This window comes from Notamacropus eugenii, chromosome 3, assembly GCF_028372415.1.
Source record: "Notamacropus eugenii isolate mMacEug1 chromosome 3, mMacEug1.pri_v2, whole genome shotgun sequence".
In the NCBI taxonomy this organism is placed as follows: Eukaryota; Metazoa; Chordata; class Mammalia; order Diprotodontia; family Macropodidae; genus Notamacropus; species Notamacropus eugenii.
In genome coordinates this window covers 226,367,026-226,382,264 of record NC_092874.1, presented here as the reverse complement: position 1 = coordinate 226,382,264, position 15,239 = coordinate 226,367,026, and the positions used below count along the sequence as shown (strand labels likewise).

General features: G+C 39.3%; 1 protein-coding gene across 1 annotated transcript in view; it reads right to left on the bottom strand.

The window, feature by feature from the left end:
- Nucleotides 1–1,058: 1,058 nt before the first annotated feature.
- Nucleotides 1,059–15,239, bottom strand: part of SP1 (Sp1 transcription factor) — a 34,110-nt gene continuing 19,929 nt past the window's right edge. The window contains exons 4-6 of the mRNA XM_072654815.1: nucleotides 5,687–5,855; nucleotides 4,465–4,664; nucleotides 1,059–3,611 (exon numbers count right to left, since the gene is read on the bottom strand). Coding sequence (XP_072510916.1) covers nucleotides 3,298–3,611; nucleotides 4,465–4,664; nucleotides 5,687–5,855 — 683 coding nt within the window. The 3' untranslated portion in view covers nucleotides 1,059–3,297. The remainder of the gene's footprint in view (nucleotides 3,612–4,464; nucleotides 4,665–5,686; nucleotides 5,856–15,239) is intronic.

Sequence of the window (15,239 nt, the reverse complement as noted above, 5' to 3'; positions counted from 1 at the left end):
TGTTCAGAACCCACAGGTCAGGGTGGAATAGGACAGCTAGAAGGTCCCTGAAAAGATAGTGAGATATCTTACTAATTTGGGAAACAAGGGAGGAAGCCAAAAGATATAAAGGCCAGGCAAGGGAATGAATGCTTTAACATCACCTCTCCTATCCTAACCTCTACACCAAAAGAAAAAACAACAACAAAAAACCCCACAACAAAACAGGATTGGTCATAACAAAAAAATGATCATACATCTCATGAAGGAGGGGAAATAAGTCTTAGGATCAGTCTACCTGACAGCTGGATAAATCTCTGATGGCAAAAACCTTAGGGAAAAAGGACTTTCAGAAAAGAGCCACAGCTCCTAACTAGGCACAGGACCCCTACTCCCTACTGTGGAGTCCTGGGGACTCAAGCTGCCAAAGGTCAACTCTCCAAAGTTTAACGGCCAAACAACACCCCTGCACTGGAACTTCCCTGGTGGGTAGAAGGCAGAACAAAGGGAAAGATGGATCTGCTATAAATTGATCCAAAGCAAAGACAACATATGCTTTTCAAGAAGGAGTAAACCCATATAGCCCTCCACTCAATAAAGAACCAACCTCAAATACCTTTCCCAAAGGCTCCATTGCCCCCAGTAGCAGCACTGAACTGGTTTTCCCCATAATCCCACATTGCTAGAGGAGGAGACTGTGCCTTGTTGAGTTGAACCAATAAAATATTCAAATATTCATTGGGGTGTCCTGCCCCCTTCCTTTAACGGATCCAAAAGTACATGATTATAAATCTACATTGAAAGAATCTGCTGAGTCCTCTCCTGGAGCTGAGGGGAGGTGGGGAGAGGAAAATGGGAGGGGATGGTAGGATGATAGGCTGGGGCACAAATTCTTTTGTTTCAGCATAAACAGGATTTGGTCTGGGAAACAATCTTAGGTTACCAAAGATCCTTGCAAATGATTCCTGAGTTTTGAAAACAGCATAAGTCCTCACAGAATGGAGCTGAACATGCTTCAAGTTAATCTTTAAGATATTAACAGTCATTGAGTTTCAGGTTAAAAAAAAACACCAAAACCCTAACTTTGCTGGATTTTATATAAAATATAAGGCAGAATCACAGCATCATCTATTTGTAGCAACAGTAAAAAGACAATTTATGAAAAAAGTCTAGGCCTCTGCTTATGGACTGGAACACTGTTTTCACACACACATATATAATCATTTCCCCTCAAAAAGTGCAGGAGTTTAGTATGTTTTATGACCCCTTAACTTGCCTTGTTTCAAAGTGTGACTGTTATAAGCAAAAATGTGACCTCAGGGACACACTCAAGTGTATAGAAAAATGGATTTCTATGAAAGGGGTCTGGAGGTGTTTTGATTCTAGAGCTTTTTGACTCTTTTCAACAATTTCAAATATAATTTCGTTTACGTGTATGTAGACACGAACACATACAGACACGCACGCATGCGCGCACACACACACACACACTTCACTAGCTCTATCAGCTCAGGGTAATTTTCATTTATTGCAGGTCTTCTTTAATAGTGGCTAACAGAAACATCCCCCAACCCAACAGATCCACACGGACACATCCATTTCTACACCTTGCTCACAGTGAGTGAAAAGCTCCCTGATGAGAAACCAAATGGTCCAAACATACAAGGCTTCAGTGGCCGGGCCTTGAGGCCACTTCTAGCTGCTTTTGGATCTCTCAGTGACAAATGACCCAAGAGCTTCCTGTCACTGTCATTCCTGGACTCTCCTCTAGACTAGGGTCTAAAGGAAATGGGGAAGATTTTATTTCTAAAGACACGAGTGCCTTCACTGAAGCACAGGAGTCACTCCTCTCCTGAGATGTCATCCCTACAATCTCCCAAAGCAGGTAACAGGTGAGGAGAAAAAGTTCTTCTGACCTCCCATTAACTTATTGCACCCCATAACAATCCTACTTTTGTCCCCAAATAATTCTGAAGGATTAAAATTAGGGGAAAAACATCAAATTGTGATAATCCTTAATAATGGAGTCAGAAGGAAATTTCTAGGGATGTTCTAAATAAAGAGCAGTACTGCTTTTCAGGCAGTATGAAGTCCAGGCTCTAAGAAAAATCAACCTAGAACTAACCTGGAAGCAGGTGAAACAAATTCAACTAAGTCTCCAACTAACCTGAGGCCAGCTACTCTGCATACCCTACTGGTCTAGGCACATCTTTCATTCCCCTCCTAGCTCACTCCTCTACCACCATCTTCCAATGTTTCATATGGCATGCACAATCCCATTGTCTCTCCATGGCCTACTGTCCTTTCTCATAGAACCACCTGTGATCCTGGATGCTTAAACATGACAAAAAGGCACTGCCTCTGACTCTCTGGCTCCAGGGTGGGAGGAAGTGAGAGGAACGCCTCCATCAGTAGTTTCTCTGAATGGTTCTCTGACCCTGCCACTTTAAGCACTGGCCCAGGGCTCTGGGTTTCTTTTCCCATTCTACTGTCAGGACCAAAGATGACTCAAAAATACTGGGAGCCCTGGACCAAAGAATGTCATCTAAAAGATAAACACTAAATGATTAGGTGGAAAGAGGAAAAAGGGGTTGGGGGCTGAGAGGAGACTGAAAGGGTGTGATTGAGAAAGGTAGTACAGAAAGCTGCTCTCAATTAAAATGACAAAATGAAGAAAAAACCATATATATATAAAACCTAAAAGCAGAGTATATGAATGCTTAATCTCATGGGAGGTCAGGACAGCATCTGCAGAAAGGCCTGGTACGCCAGGCCAAAGCCCAGCCACAAGGAGATAAGGCATTATTATAAAACTGACCACGGTATTTTGGTCACAGGATGTTCTTTCTCCTCCCTCTGAGCCTGCTCCCCATTGTGAATGTCTTTTATATACTTTATATATACACATATATATAATATAGAATCTGTCTTTTGTTAAAAAGTATTTCAATGATCATATATATATTTATCAAGGCATGATGGCTTTAAGGAAGGGGCAAGAGGGAAGGATCCATCATGGGGGAGGTAAGATAAGTAAAGCAGAAAGGGGTTGGGGAAAAAAATTTAAAAGGAAACCGTCTGGGGTCAAATGCTCCATGTAGGGTAGCGGGGTCACATCAATAGCTTCCACTCACGTGCCCCATTCCAGGTAGGGTTCTAGGGCCCCAACTCAACTCCTGGGCCCCCACACACACTTCCCATCATTGTGCATCTTTAATGCCTCATGGCTCCCTCTCCCACATGTCTCTTGGACCCATGCTACCTTGTACCCCAGGGTTTGTGGGTACAGCCCGTGTCTCTGGCACTGGGCACCTGATCTCAGAAGCCATTGCCACTGATATTGATAGACTGCAGGTCAGCTACCTGCATGACGTTGATGCCACTGTTGGCAAGTCGGGCAATACCCTCCGGGCAGATAGCTTCCATAGCTACCATGTTGGTGGTAATGAGGGCAGAAGGAGTAGGAGCGCCACTGCCCTCTGAGCCTGCCCCACTGTCCAGGGGCATGGTGCCTACATTCAGGGCCACTCCTGGACCTCCTTTTTTATTCTGGTGGGTCTTGATGTGCTTCGACAAATGGTCACTCCTCATGAAGCGTTTGGGGCACTCAGGGCAGGCAAATTTCTTCTCACCTGGATAAACAGAGAGAGGAAAGGTGAGGAGATCTAACTGAAAAGGAGGTAAAGAGGAAGAGGTGGTTGAAAGACTAGGGACCTTGCCTAAGCCTCTATCTTAAAATATATCATGTTAGAAGCACCGAGTGAGACTATCCCTGAAGGTCATGTCATATTTGTAGGGTAGGCCTGTGTTTTTCTACAGGAGGCATCTCTATTTTACTCCAACCCTCAAAGAAGGGTAAATCCCTGAAGTTTCTACTCAGTACACCCTGATATTAAGCCCTTCTGTGAGATAAAGGTAATCAGCAATCCCTGAGGGAATCATTCTAGTAGAGTAAGTACTGTTGGGGGAGATGAGGAGCAGGAGACACCAAAACAAGTCTTTTGTTTATTTATTTATTGCGGGGCAGGAGGGGAGAGGCAGAGCAGTGATGTAGTTGTTCTATTGAGAGAGGAATGGGAACATAGGGGGAAAAAACGGTTCAAAGATACTCCCCTTATTTCCAAAATAGGTCAAAACTTTGGTCCTCTAGTCAAACCTCTCTCCTCTATAACACTCTAGGTTGGTGAATCTACTTGAAGACCTCTGGAGTCAAGGGAAGCCATTCCCTCCAAAAGTCACCTATTCCACTTTTGAACAACTTAATTGTTAGGAAGGTCTTCAATGACTCAAAATCTGTTGTTTTCAGCCACTGGTCCTGGTTCTATAACTAAAATTGTTAAGTTTTTTATGAGGTTTATCAGTTTATGCATATTTTCTGTATTCCTAACTAGACTGTAATTCACCAAAGACTCTTACACTGGGGCAGAAGGGGGTCTTGGAACAGCAGATGTCTCTTTCAGGATATGATTTTGACCCCTCACTCACCAGTGTGTGTGCGTTTGTGCCGCTGGAGTTCATCTGAGCGGGTAAAGCGCTTCCCACAGTACAGCCAGGAACAGACAAAGGGCCTCTCGCCTGTATGCCATCGTAGGTGTGCCCGAAGGTGGGAAGTCTTGCCATAAACTTTGCCACAACCTGGCATGTGGCAGATATGTTGCTTCTTTTTACCAGGGTCCCCAGAGCCCCTGTCACAGAGAACATAGCCACCATCTGTCATCTTTTGAGGTATGAACAAGATGACCTACTCTCTCTCTTTCTTTTTCTCTCTCTCAATAATGCAAACCCTTAGACACAAGGGGACCTGAGAAATCACACAACCAAGGCAGCACTGGGGCTTTTCCTACTATCTTTACCACTAAGAAACAAGGGAGATTCAAAATAACCAGTGCTTGCTGCTTCTCCTGTATTTTTCTTTGGATACCAGCCCTCTGCTGTCTTATGCTCCTTACTCAGTTTCAGTGAGGCAGCAAAGGGATGCCATCAGGCAGAGAGAGCACTGGGCCTGGAATCAAGAAGACCTGAGCTCAAATTCACCCTCAGACCCCTGTGAGCTGTGTGATCCTGAGCAAGTCATTTAACCGCTGTCTGCCTCAGTTTCCTCAGCTGTAAAATGAGGATGATAATAGCACTTATCTCCCAGGGCTGTTGTGAGATCAGATGAGATAAAAACTGTGAAGAGCTTAGCATATAATAAGTGCTATATAAAAGTTATTAATATCATCAATAAATGATCATGGATAAAAGTAAACTGTGCAGTTTAAGCATCATTTATCGGTCATCTTAAAGGATGTTTATAATACCCAACTCTAGATATTACTCATGGAAAACACTGTGACTTGATCACTGATTTTTGGTTGGTTATTTATGCAGGGAAAAGGAGTCTCCTCTCCTTAAGCTTTTGGAATATTCTATAATGTATGCATAAGTACTCTCCTAGGATGAAGATACAGCTAGGGAAAACTAAAAGCTGGAGGAACTGATTAAAGAAGGAACTAAACAAAGAAATAATTTTCTGAAGGATGAAAAGATGAAGAGAATATAGCCCTTGATTCACATTCTAGATATGTGGAAAAGTTCTGAATGTATTTCTCATTTTAGCCCCTTCCCAATATATAACTGTTCCCAACAACACTTCAGGTTGCCTTCCTATCTTTCTCTCCTCTAAAACGAATGAAATTTATTTTGAACTTTTGAGAAGACGACTCACCTCCCTTCGCTGTCTTTGCAATAGGGGCAGGTGCAAGCCTCCCGACGTGTCCTCCGGCCAGTCTGGGGTTGGGGGTCTGAGCTGGACTCTCCTTCCACCCCACCGGCCGTGTCATCATGTATTCCATCACCACTAGCCCCGTGAAGGCCAAGTTGAGCCCCATGGTCTCCTGGAAGAGAATGAAAAAAGCCTCTTATTCCTGTTAGCCACCACATTAGCTACCACCTTAGCAACATTTTAACTCCCTGAATTCATGACACATCCCTTGCTTCATAATTCTATTATTCAAAATTCGCGTAATTACCCAGGTTTGACACCTCATATTCACTGAATGAGAAACAAACTTGGGTGATCATTTAGTCCAAGCTCTGATTGGTGGTAATGAAGAAATTTGTCACAGCACAAGCAGCCCATTCAATTTTTGGACTGCTCCAATTCTTCCTTAAAGTGAGCTCTATGTACTAAAAATGTCATGATTTCCCCCACCCCACTCCCACCTGCCAGGATCTCCTCCCAAACTTCTTTCTTCTTTGTGCTGGGGTGGGTGGAGGAGAAGACATTATTTTGTACATGCTTATTTAACAGCTAAGGGCTACAATTTACATAATGCTTAGTAGGGGCCAGGCATTGTCCTAAGCACTTTACAATGACATTATGTGAGCCTCACAACAACCCTGGGAGGTGTTATTATCATCTCTGTTTTACAGCAGAGGAAGCTGATGTGAACAGAAATGACTTCCCCAGGGTAACACAGCAATTATATGTATGAGGCTGGATTTGAATTCAGGTCTTTCTGGTTTGCTTTTTTTTTTGGTCTCTGTATTCTTAGTGCCTAGCACAGTGCTGGCAAACAGTAGGCATTTATTAAATGCTTCTTCATTGAAGGTGAACTCCTACTCCCCTGGTTCCTGATCCCTACATCTAAAAAAGCAGCCTGAGGCAGCCTAGTTTTTCAAGTCTCAGAGTTATGTCCTTTCTCCACAAGAGTTCTTTCTGAACTCTTAAGGGCCCCTGCCTCTTTACCCTGAACTGGCGCTTAGACAGATCTCATCCAAACCCCAACTAACTTTTAAAATCTGAATTTAAAACTTTTAGATTTACCCTTAATAAACGTTTACTTTGTTAATTTCAGAAAACCCTGCCACCTCTGAGGACCTTTTTGGATCCTGTTCTTTGATTGGTATAGGATTTGAGTTCATCTAAAATGACTGCTCTTGTCACCCTCATTCATCCTGGACTTAACTGTTGACTGTCACACATTTATTCTTCTCTGTTCTGTGTGAATATCCTCCTAAGAAGGTCTACTTAAGTGTGATCTGATAATATCACAACATCTGCCCTGAGCAAGAAACTTATTCATCTCTTCCTAATTCACCCCAAACATCCTCAAGGCTAGATATTCTTAACCTGGTATCTTTGAACTTGTTTCACTTCCTCTTTTAATATTTTGATCACGGTATCTCAATACGATTTGTTTTCTTTGTAATCCTGTGTATTACATCCTATGAATTTAAAAACATAATTGTGAGTCAGGCTTCATAGGCTTCACCGGACTGACTGCCCCAGGAGTCCAAGCACACACACAAAAAGTTAAAAATCCCAGGTGGAGGTCAGTCCACACCTGAATAGTAATTCCATCTAAAGTATCCTGAGGCCTTCCTTTTTATAAGGTTCCAAAATACTGCAAAGGCTACTCAGGTGACAGCTACACATGTGTCTCCTATTAAAATTCCATAGTTAAGTCAATTGGAGAGAATCCTTAAAAGCAATATAGACAATGTTCCTCAAATGACCACCACAATAAATTCCTCTAATGATACTTTCTCTTCTAGGATACTTTATAAGCCCAAACTGCTTTACAGAACTTGCAAGTTCAAGTATTTATGTCTTATACTTATTTATCTTTGTAAACCCAAAGAATCTACTCTCTCATGGCAGAAGCTGGCTGAATACTTATTGAACAAGATTACAGGATACACATGACTTATCTAGTCAGAAACTGAACAAAAGCTTTCTTACAGAAAGAGAATGAGATGTCATTCTAAGAACCATAGTTCCTGCTTCTAATACTTCTTTTAACTCAAATTTGTCTTTCACCTTTAAAGCCACGGGGGCCACTTGTGTACTTCTAATACTTCTCCAAAGCTGGGTTCCAACAAAAGCAATGGTATCTTGAATAACTAAAATGAAATTTCCAGGAACCTTATTACCAGAAAACTCATTAAACTTAGGAAGCATTTAGAGTTGGGAGATTTTAAGAAAAAACTGACACTGTACTCTCAGAACAAAAGCAATGCTGTGGTTATACAGGTAAGAGAAAATATCCTGGCCCAGTGAATGGAAAGAGATGGTATTAGTGACAATACCTTAGAGCTGCATACATCTAAAAGGTTACAATTTAGGGCCAACTACTTTTGTTGATAACATGGAAATTCAAGTCAGTTCAACACATACTTACTAAGTTTTCATTATACGCAATGTACCACGGCAGAGAAGAAATATCCAAGATATGTGAATGTAACAAATACAATATTATAGTACTTAGTACTACTTACAATTAAAAACCAAATTTGTGAGAACTCATTACAATTTCTGAAACACTTGATCAAAAAGACCATAGGGCTCCTAAACCAATGAAATACCTTGCATTTTCTGAGGCATTTCTCTCTAAAGAGAGAAAAAAAAAATCACAGAATGTTAATACTAAGAGAACCTAAGAGATCCTTTGGTCCAACCACTCACTTTATAGACACAGAAACTGAGGCCCAGAAAGGTCAATTCATGTCCTACTCTGAGAGGCATATAGTCATTTCATGTTGCTCAGCACAGTGCCTAGTGTGTTACGAATAACTCAAATTGAAATAAATGCAGATGACTTCTGGCACACTATAGCTCTGGCAGAAATTAGATCAGAACTTGAAGGGGACTCATCAGAAGGCATTCATGCTTCAGGCAGAGGTTAGAGTAGATAACCTGGGAAACCTTTTACTAACATTAGAATTCTAAAACTAAGTAACTTGCCCCAAGGTTACTAAATGAGTGGCAGGAGGAGGACAGAGCCCAGGCCTTTTTTTCCAGTTCAGTATTCTTTCCCCTAAATTAGGCTTTTTCCAACACTGTATTCATCCACAAAATAGCTTAGGGACAAATAAGGGACCCAAAGTGATAATTCTATAAAGAAACAACAACAACTACTATCCTGCTCTCCCTGTTTTTCAAAAAATGGAACCAGGAAAGTGAGGCCTATTTTAGTTCTGATCTTGAGTCGTTTTCAAAACCAATCTGCCCTTCTTTCTGTGATCAGTATCTTGAAGTCTGCCCTAGCATTGCTAGACTTCTGAGATACAATGCCCAATATTTATTTGATTTTTGTGAGCAAACCGCCACTAAGTCCAACACTAACCAGTTTTGTAAGTGCTGTAGGGCAGATTTTAAAAAATGAATTTAAATGAATTTTGCTTTTGGAATTGAAAACTTAATAACATACCTATGAACAAATGAAAACACCCCCACCACCACATTAGAAAACAGAGTTGGAAGTCAATGTACCAGGTAAATAAATAACATGTTATTAATTAGCCTTCTAAAATAGCTCGAGATTGTTTTGCTAATGAATAATGGCTCCCCCTCGTGGTGATGCAGACTTAGTCCTTGAAATAAGTATACGTGGCTCAAGAGATCTACTGCTAGCACAAGTCATGGATAAACAAGCAAAGTTAACTTTGGAAGAGAAATTTTCCATGTGTTTGCAGAACTCTGTCTACTTTGAATCTTCAGGCAGGAGAAATGAAGAATATAAGTAAACCAACTTCTTCTACATATCATTCCAAAATTCCAATACTTTCAATCTGAGAAGCTGGGCAAATAATTCCTTTTTCCTCAGTTTCCTCTACCTCACCTCATGCCCGACCTGTGAAATAACCTTCCCCTGTTTTATTTAAATGTAATTATGGACCCAGTGCAGAATATGACTTATACCCCTTCTCTCCTCCCCTCCCCTTTCTTTTTCAAACAGACAAGCAATCAGTTGATTAGGTCAATTAATTGCCCCTTACAATAATTTAACTTTTTTTTTGTCTTGGAGAGCACTAAATTGCCATTTAATTAAAAATAGATGGGGTGAAATGCCAGCAAAGCACCAAATGAACTGTTTCCAACTCCCTTTAATAACTCTTTTAGAAAGAGAATTGTTGCATCTTTAAATGCGGTATTGGTTAAAGACAGAAAAAGATTAAAGATTTTTTTTTCCATGATGAAAAAAGCTAGTAAACCAAAGGCACAATTTAATGACAGCTTTGCTTAGCCCACTGGTCCACCTCTAGCATCAGGCTACTTGAGATGACAAAATGTGCCAAGGCCATGAACTTCTAAGAAAGACTAGACTGGGCCAAGCAGAGCAAAGCATGTATTGTTCTGGGACATTTGTAAAGAACACCACAAAAAAAAACCCAAAACACCACAGATAAGGGAAGGATATACAGGAAGGCTACAGGGAAAACAGTAAACAGCTACCAAGTTTGGTTAAGATCCAAGTCATCCCCATACACTTCTAAAGTCACTGGCAGCTCTAGCATCCTACCTTCCTACCCAACAGCCCATTACAACTATTCACAGGCATCATCAGGAACACTTATGAACGTTTAATGAGTACTATTTCAACAAAGAATGAATTAAACCACATACCACACTTATAAATACACACAGCACTATACTAGTTCTATCATTTTGTAAGTACTGTATCTCATTTCAAGGAAGTATTCCTGAGGAGTAGCAGTCATTCACTGGATGCAACCTGCTCAACCCTCGTGTAGCACTGTGGAGGACAAAAATATTACACCACCACTCAATCTCACCTATACAAAATGTAGTCAAAAACAAAAGCAAAAAAAGTGAGAAGTGAAAAACCAAAACAGATGTTGCAAAGTCCCAGCATCTAAGCACAGAAGCTTGTACTTAAGCTTATTTATTACTAAGTGCAGTTGCTGACCTATAGGCCTACTGTTAGCTATCAATGTTCTTCAATAGTTCTCATTAGAAAAAGGGCTAGGACAGCAGTTAGGGGGTGGAGGAAGAAGGAAAGAAAGGGGGTATTAGGAGAACCAAAAAAGAATAGCGTTCTGCCAGAGGCAAGTACACTGACATCATAAAACAATTCAGGATGAGAGCAAGGAGACAAAAAAAAAACCTAGCAGCAAAGGGCTATTTAATAAAAAAGCAGTGCAACACACTCCCAAAAAGCCCACATACTCTAAGAAAGCTGATAGCTCTAAAATGGTTGTTCCTCAGCAACTTGGAAAGAGCCTGCTCTCTCACTACCCAGCCAGCCCTAGGAAAACCAATATACAGTGGACGCTCTTCCTTTTGTGGTACTCTCCACTCCTAACCCATTCACCATCTGGCCTGGAGAGTGGTCAGATGACCAAGGTACAACACCTCTGGTCTTTGCCCTCCAATAATATCAGCCAGTGAAAAAAGCGAATAAAAGTCATCCTGCATTTTCTGTTAAGATAGCATCTAAAAAAATTATAGAGGAGCCCAGCTTTCCCCACACATACTCCAGCAAGTATCTGAAATGGACCCCAGCTAGAACAATGACAAAGAAAACTGAGGTTAAGTTGTACTATACAGTCCAGAACAGTGCAAAGAAAGAGACTGCCAGAAGTGAGTGAAGACTAAGAGGGGCCTGCGCCAGGATAAGCCCCAATGACCAGACCTGAAGACCACACCAAGGAAATTATGAGTAAACAGAAGGAACCCCAGAAATATTGTGAAATAATAACAGAAGCCCAAGAGAAAAACACCCATGGAAAGAGTACCTCTACAGCAAATACTGACAGTCTCAGAAGTAAAAATGGATTGGCCACAAGTTTATAAAAATGGATGGAAGAAATGAAACTGGAGATTAAAAAAAAAATTAAATTTGACGTGAAAATAAGAATTCTGAAGGGAAAAAAACTAAACAGAGCTCAGACCAGAGATGGAAAAGCTTATCCAAGGAGTGGATAAGCTAAAAAATAGACTCAAAACAATCACAACTCAATGATTCCAGGAGAACAGTAAGAAATATTATAACAAAAACAAAACACTGGGGAAAAAGGAAAATGTCAATCTAATATAAACAACAAATGACCTGTAAAATAGGTTGAAAAATATTCAAGAATCATTGGAGCCCCTAAAAATCATGACCCAAAGACTTGGATACTGTATTTTAAGAAATCATGAAAGAAAACTGCTGACCTCTATTCTTAAACAGAAGAAAACCACCAATAACCTCCTAAAAGAAACCCCAGAAAGAAAACACCCATGATTGTCAGAGTCAGTGTCCAAAGCTGCATTAAAAAAAGGCCACCCACAACAGGAAAAAAAAAGTCCCAGCACCAAGAAATATGGGTTATAGAAAGACACAACAGCTGAGTACTATAAAGTTAAGAAAATCTAGGAATACAATATTCTCCTAAAAAAAAAAATTATGGCTTACCACCAACTTACCCTCCACAATAGTATCTTACAGAGGAAAAAATGGACCTTCGTGTACAAGATTTGTAAGCATTCCTGATAAAAAGACTAGGATTGAGTAGAAATTCTGAAAAGAAAAAGAGGAATAAAGAGAATCCTAGATATGTGATTAAATGAAGGTCCAAAGAAAGATAATGCTTCTCAGCTCCAAAGAGAGAAGGATCTTTTCAGAACTCCACTGTATGTCTTCAAAGGATACAAAGAGTTAAGTAACAAGCAAACACAAAAATCGGCTGTGGTTTAAGTTCTGTTTTGTTTAAGAGAGTAAAGAAAAGGACTGGGAGAAAAAGACTATGTTAAGGAAGAAATAAAGAAGGGCACTTACCATTTCCCTTAACTGAAAGAAAACTGGTGAAAGATGGAAAAAAACAGGTTTACAAATGGGATTACAAGTGAATTCTATCAAACATAGAAACACAGAAACTCCAAAACTGCAAAATTAGGGAAAGGCAGGATCCTCTCAAATTCCTTTTATAAGACAAATAAAGTCCAGATAACTAAAGAGGAGGATAAAACAGAAAAACCTAAACCAGTATTTCCAATGAATATTGATGAAAAACTATTGAGCAAAATAATAGCAACAAGGCTATAACAATACATTTAAAATATTACATACATCATGACCAGAGAGGATTTATACCACAAATGTAGGGATGGTTCAGTATTAGAACTACATATATAACAGCCGATCTTAACAAAAATAAAATCATGATTACATCAAGAGACACAAAAAAATCCTTTCAACAAAATATACCACACTTTATGTTTAAAAAAAGGGGAGGGGGGAGGAGAGACATGGTTCTTAATTTGGTAAATCAAAGAATTAGATTAAATTTGGTAAATTAGAATTAAATTTGGTAAAACAAAGGATTAGAATTATCTGCAATGGAGAAATACCTGAGGCTCATCCAATGAAGAATGTCCATTATCGCCACTATTTGATATAATTCTAGAAATACTAGTCATGGCAATAAGACAAATAAAAGAAATTAAGGAAATAAGAACAAACACACAAAAAAATTACCACTTCTTACAGATATCATGGCTTACTAACAAATTCAACTAAAAATACCCACTTTTAACAATAACTTTAGTAAAATAGCAGTACGTAAAATAACCTGTATAAATTGCTGGCCTTTCTATATAATACCAACAAAACCCAGGCAGAAAAAAGAGGCAGAAAAATAAAATTCCATTCAAGATAACTAGACAACACACAAAATATCTGGGAGTCCACCTACCAAGACACATGAGGTATATGAATATAACTGTGAAATCTAAGTTATTGAATTGCATGGCTACACCTTGACAATAAACAATACCATTTAAATTTGCAGATTCAGTATCAAATGACAAAATTCATCTGGAGTAAAAAAAAGTCAAGAAACACAAAGTAAATAATGAAAACAAAAAAAGTTAGGGGACCTAGCAGAGAACCAGATCTCAAAATTGTACTACAAAATAATCACCCAAGTCCTTGCTCGCCATTACACAAAAGCTTCTAGGAAAACAAGCAGTCTAGAAGAAATTAGGTTTAGGCCAATATTTCACAATATTCACCATGATAAGATCTAAATGGATAAATGAGCTAATTATAAAAGGCCATATCATATATAAATCAGGAGATATCTTTAGCAACTATTAATAAATAGGGAAAAAGTTCTTGACCAAACAAAGAATAGCAAGAAATATAGGAAATGGCCAATTTTGATGATATAAAACTGAAGACGCTTTGTATGAATAACATCAATACAGTGAGAATTAGGAAAAGTTAACTGGGAAAAAATCTTTACAGTTTATTTCTCTAATCACGGTCTACTTTCCAGGATATATAGGAAATGTATTTAAATGTATAAGAATGTTGATCCTCATTCCCCAATAGATGAAGAGCCAAAAGGAAAAGAACTGGTAGCTCTTAAAGGAAGAAATCCAAGCTATCAAAAACTATATGTTAAAAGATTATAAATCACTAATAAGAGAAATTCAACTATAAAGTTTTACCTTAGTCGCATCAGATTGGGACCTGTGAAGAGACTTCTAAGAGGACAAATACACTGATACACTGCCAGTGGAGATGTGAAACAGTCCAATAATTTTGAAAAATGTTTTTTGATGTATCCAAAGACACTAAACTGCATACCCTTTGACCAAGGGATACCACTACTAGGCACATATACCTCAAAGAGAGCACAGGACCCATTTGTACAAAAATATTCATAGTAGCACTTTTTATTGCAGCAAAAATATTGTGAAAAACAGTGGGGGCCCAACAACTAGGAAATGACTGAACAAATTAAGATATGAACATATTACAATTGCACTGTAAGAAATTATAAATGGAACAGATTCAGAGAAACCTAGGAAAACATGTATGAACTGATGCAGAGTGAAATGAAAAAAGAGGAAAAAAATTACATAATGGCCACAAAACTGTAAAGAAAAATAGTGAAAGACTTAGGAACAATGATCAATGATGATCAATGCAGTGACCAACCACAACCCCAGAACAGTGATAATGAATCATTTTTTCCATTTCATGGCAGAGACCCAGCAGACTTGTTTTGTGTGACTATAATTATTTGTTATGGGAGGGCTTTTATTTTTTATTTTCTGGTAGTAGTGAGGGTGGGATGGGAAGCTGGTGAATTAAGAGAGGTAGTTACAGAAATTTAGAACTATGCCCAAAGGACAACCAAACTATGCATACCCTCCGATCCAGCCATACCATTTCTAGGTCTGTATCCCAAAGAGATCACAGCAGCTTTTTTTGGTGGCAAACAATTAGAAGATGAAGAAATGCCCATCAAATGGGGAAAAGCTGAACAAGTTGTGGTATATGAATGTAATGGAATACTACTGTGCTACAAAAATTGATGAGCAGGATGATTTCAGAAAAACTTTAACGAACTGATGCTGAGTGAAGTGAGCAGAACTAGAAGAACATCATGCACAGTGACAGCAACACTGTGCAACGGACAATCATGACTGACTTAGAATTCCAAAAGACTTATGATGGAAAATGCTATCCACATCCAGA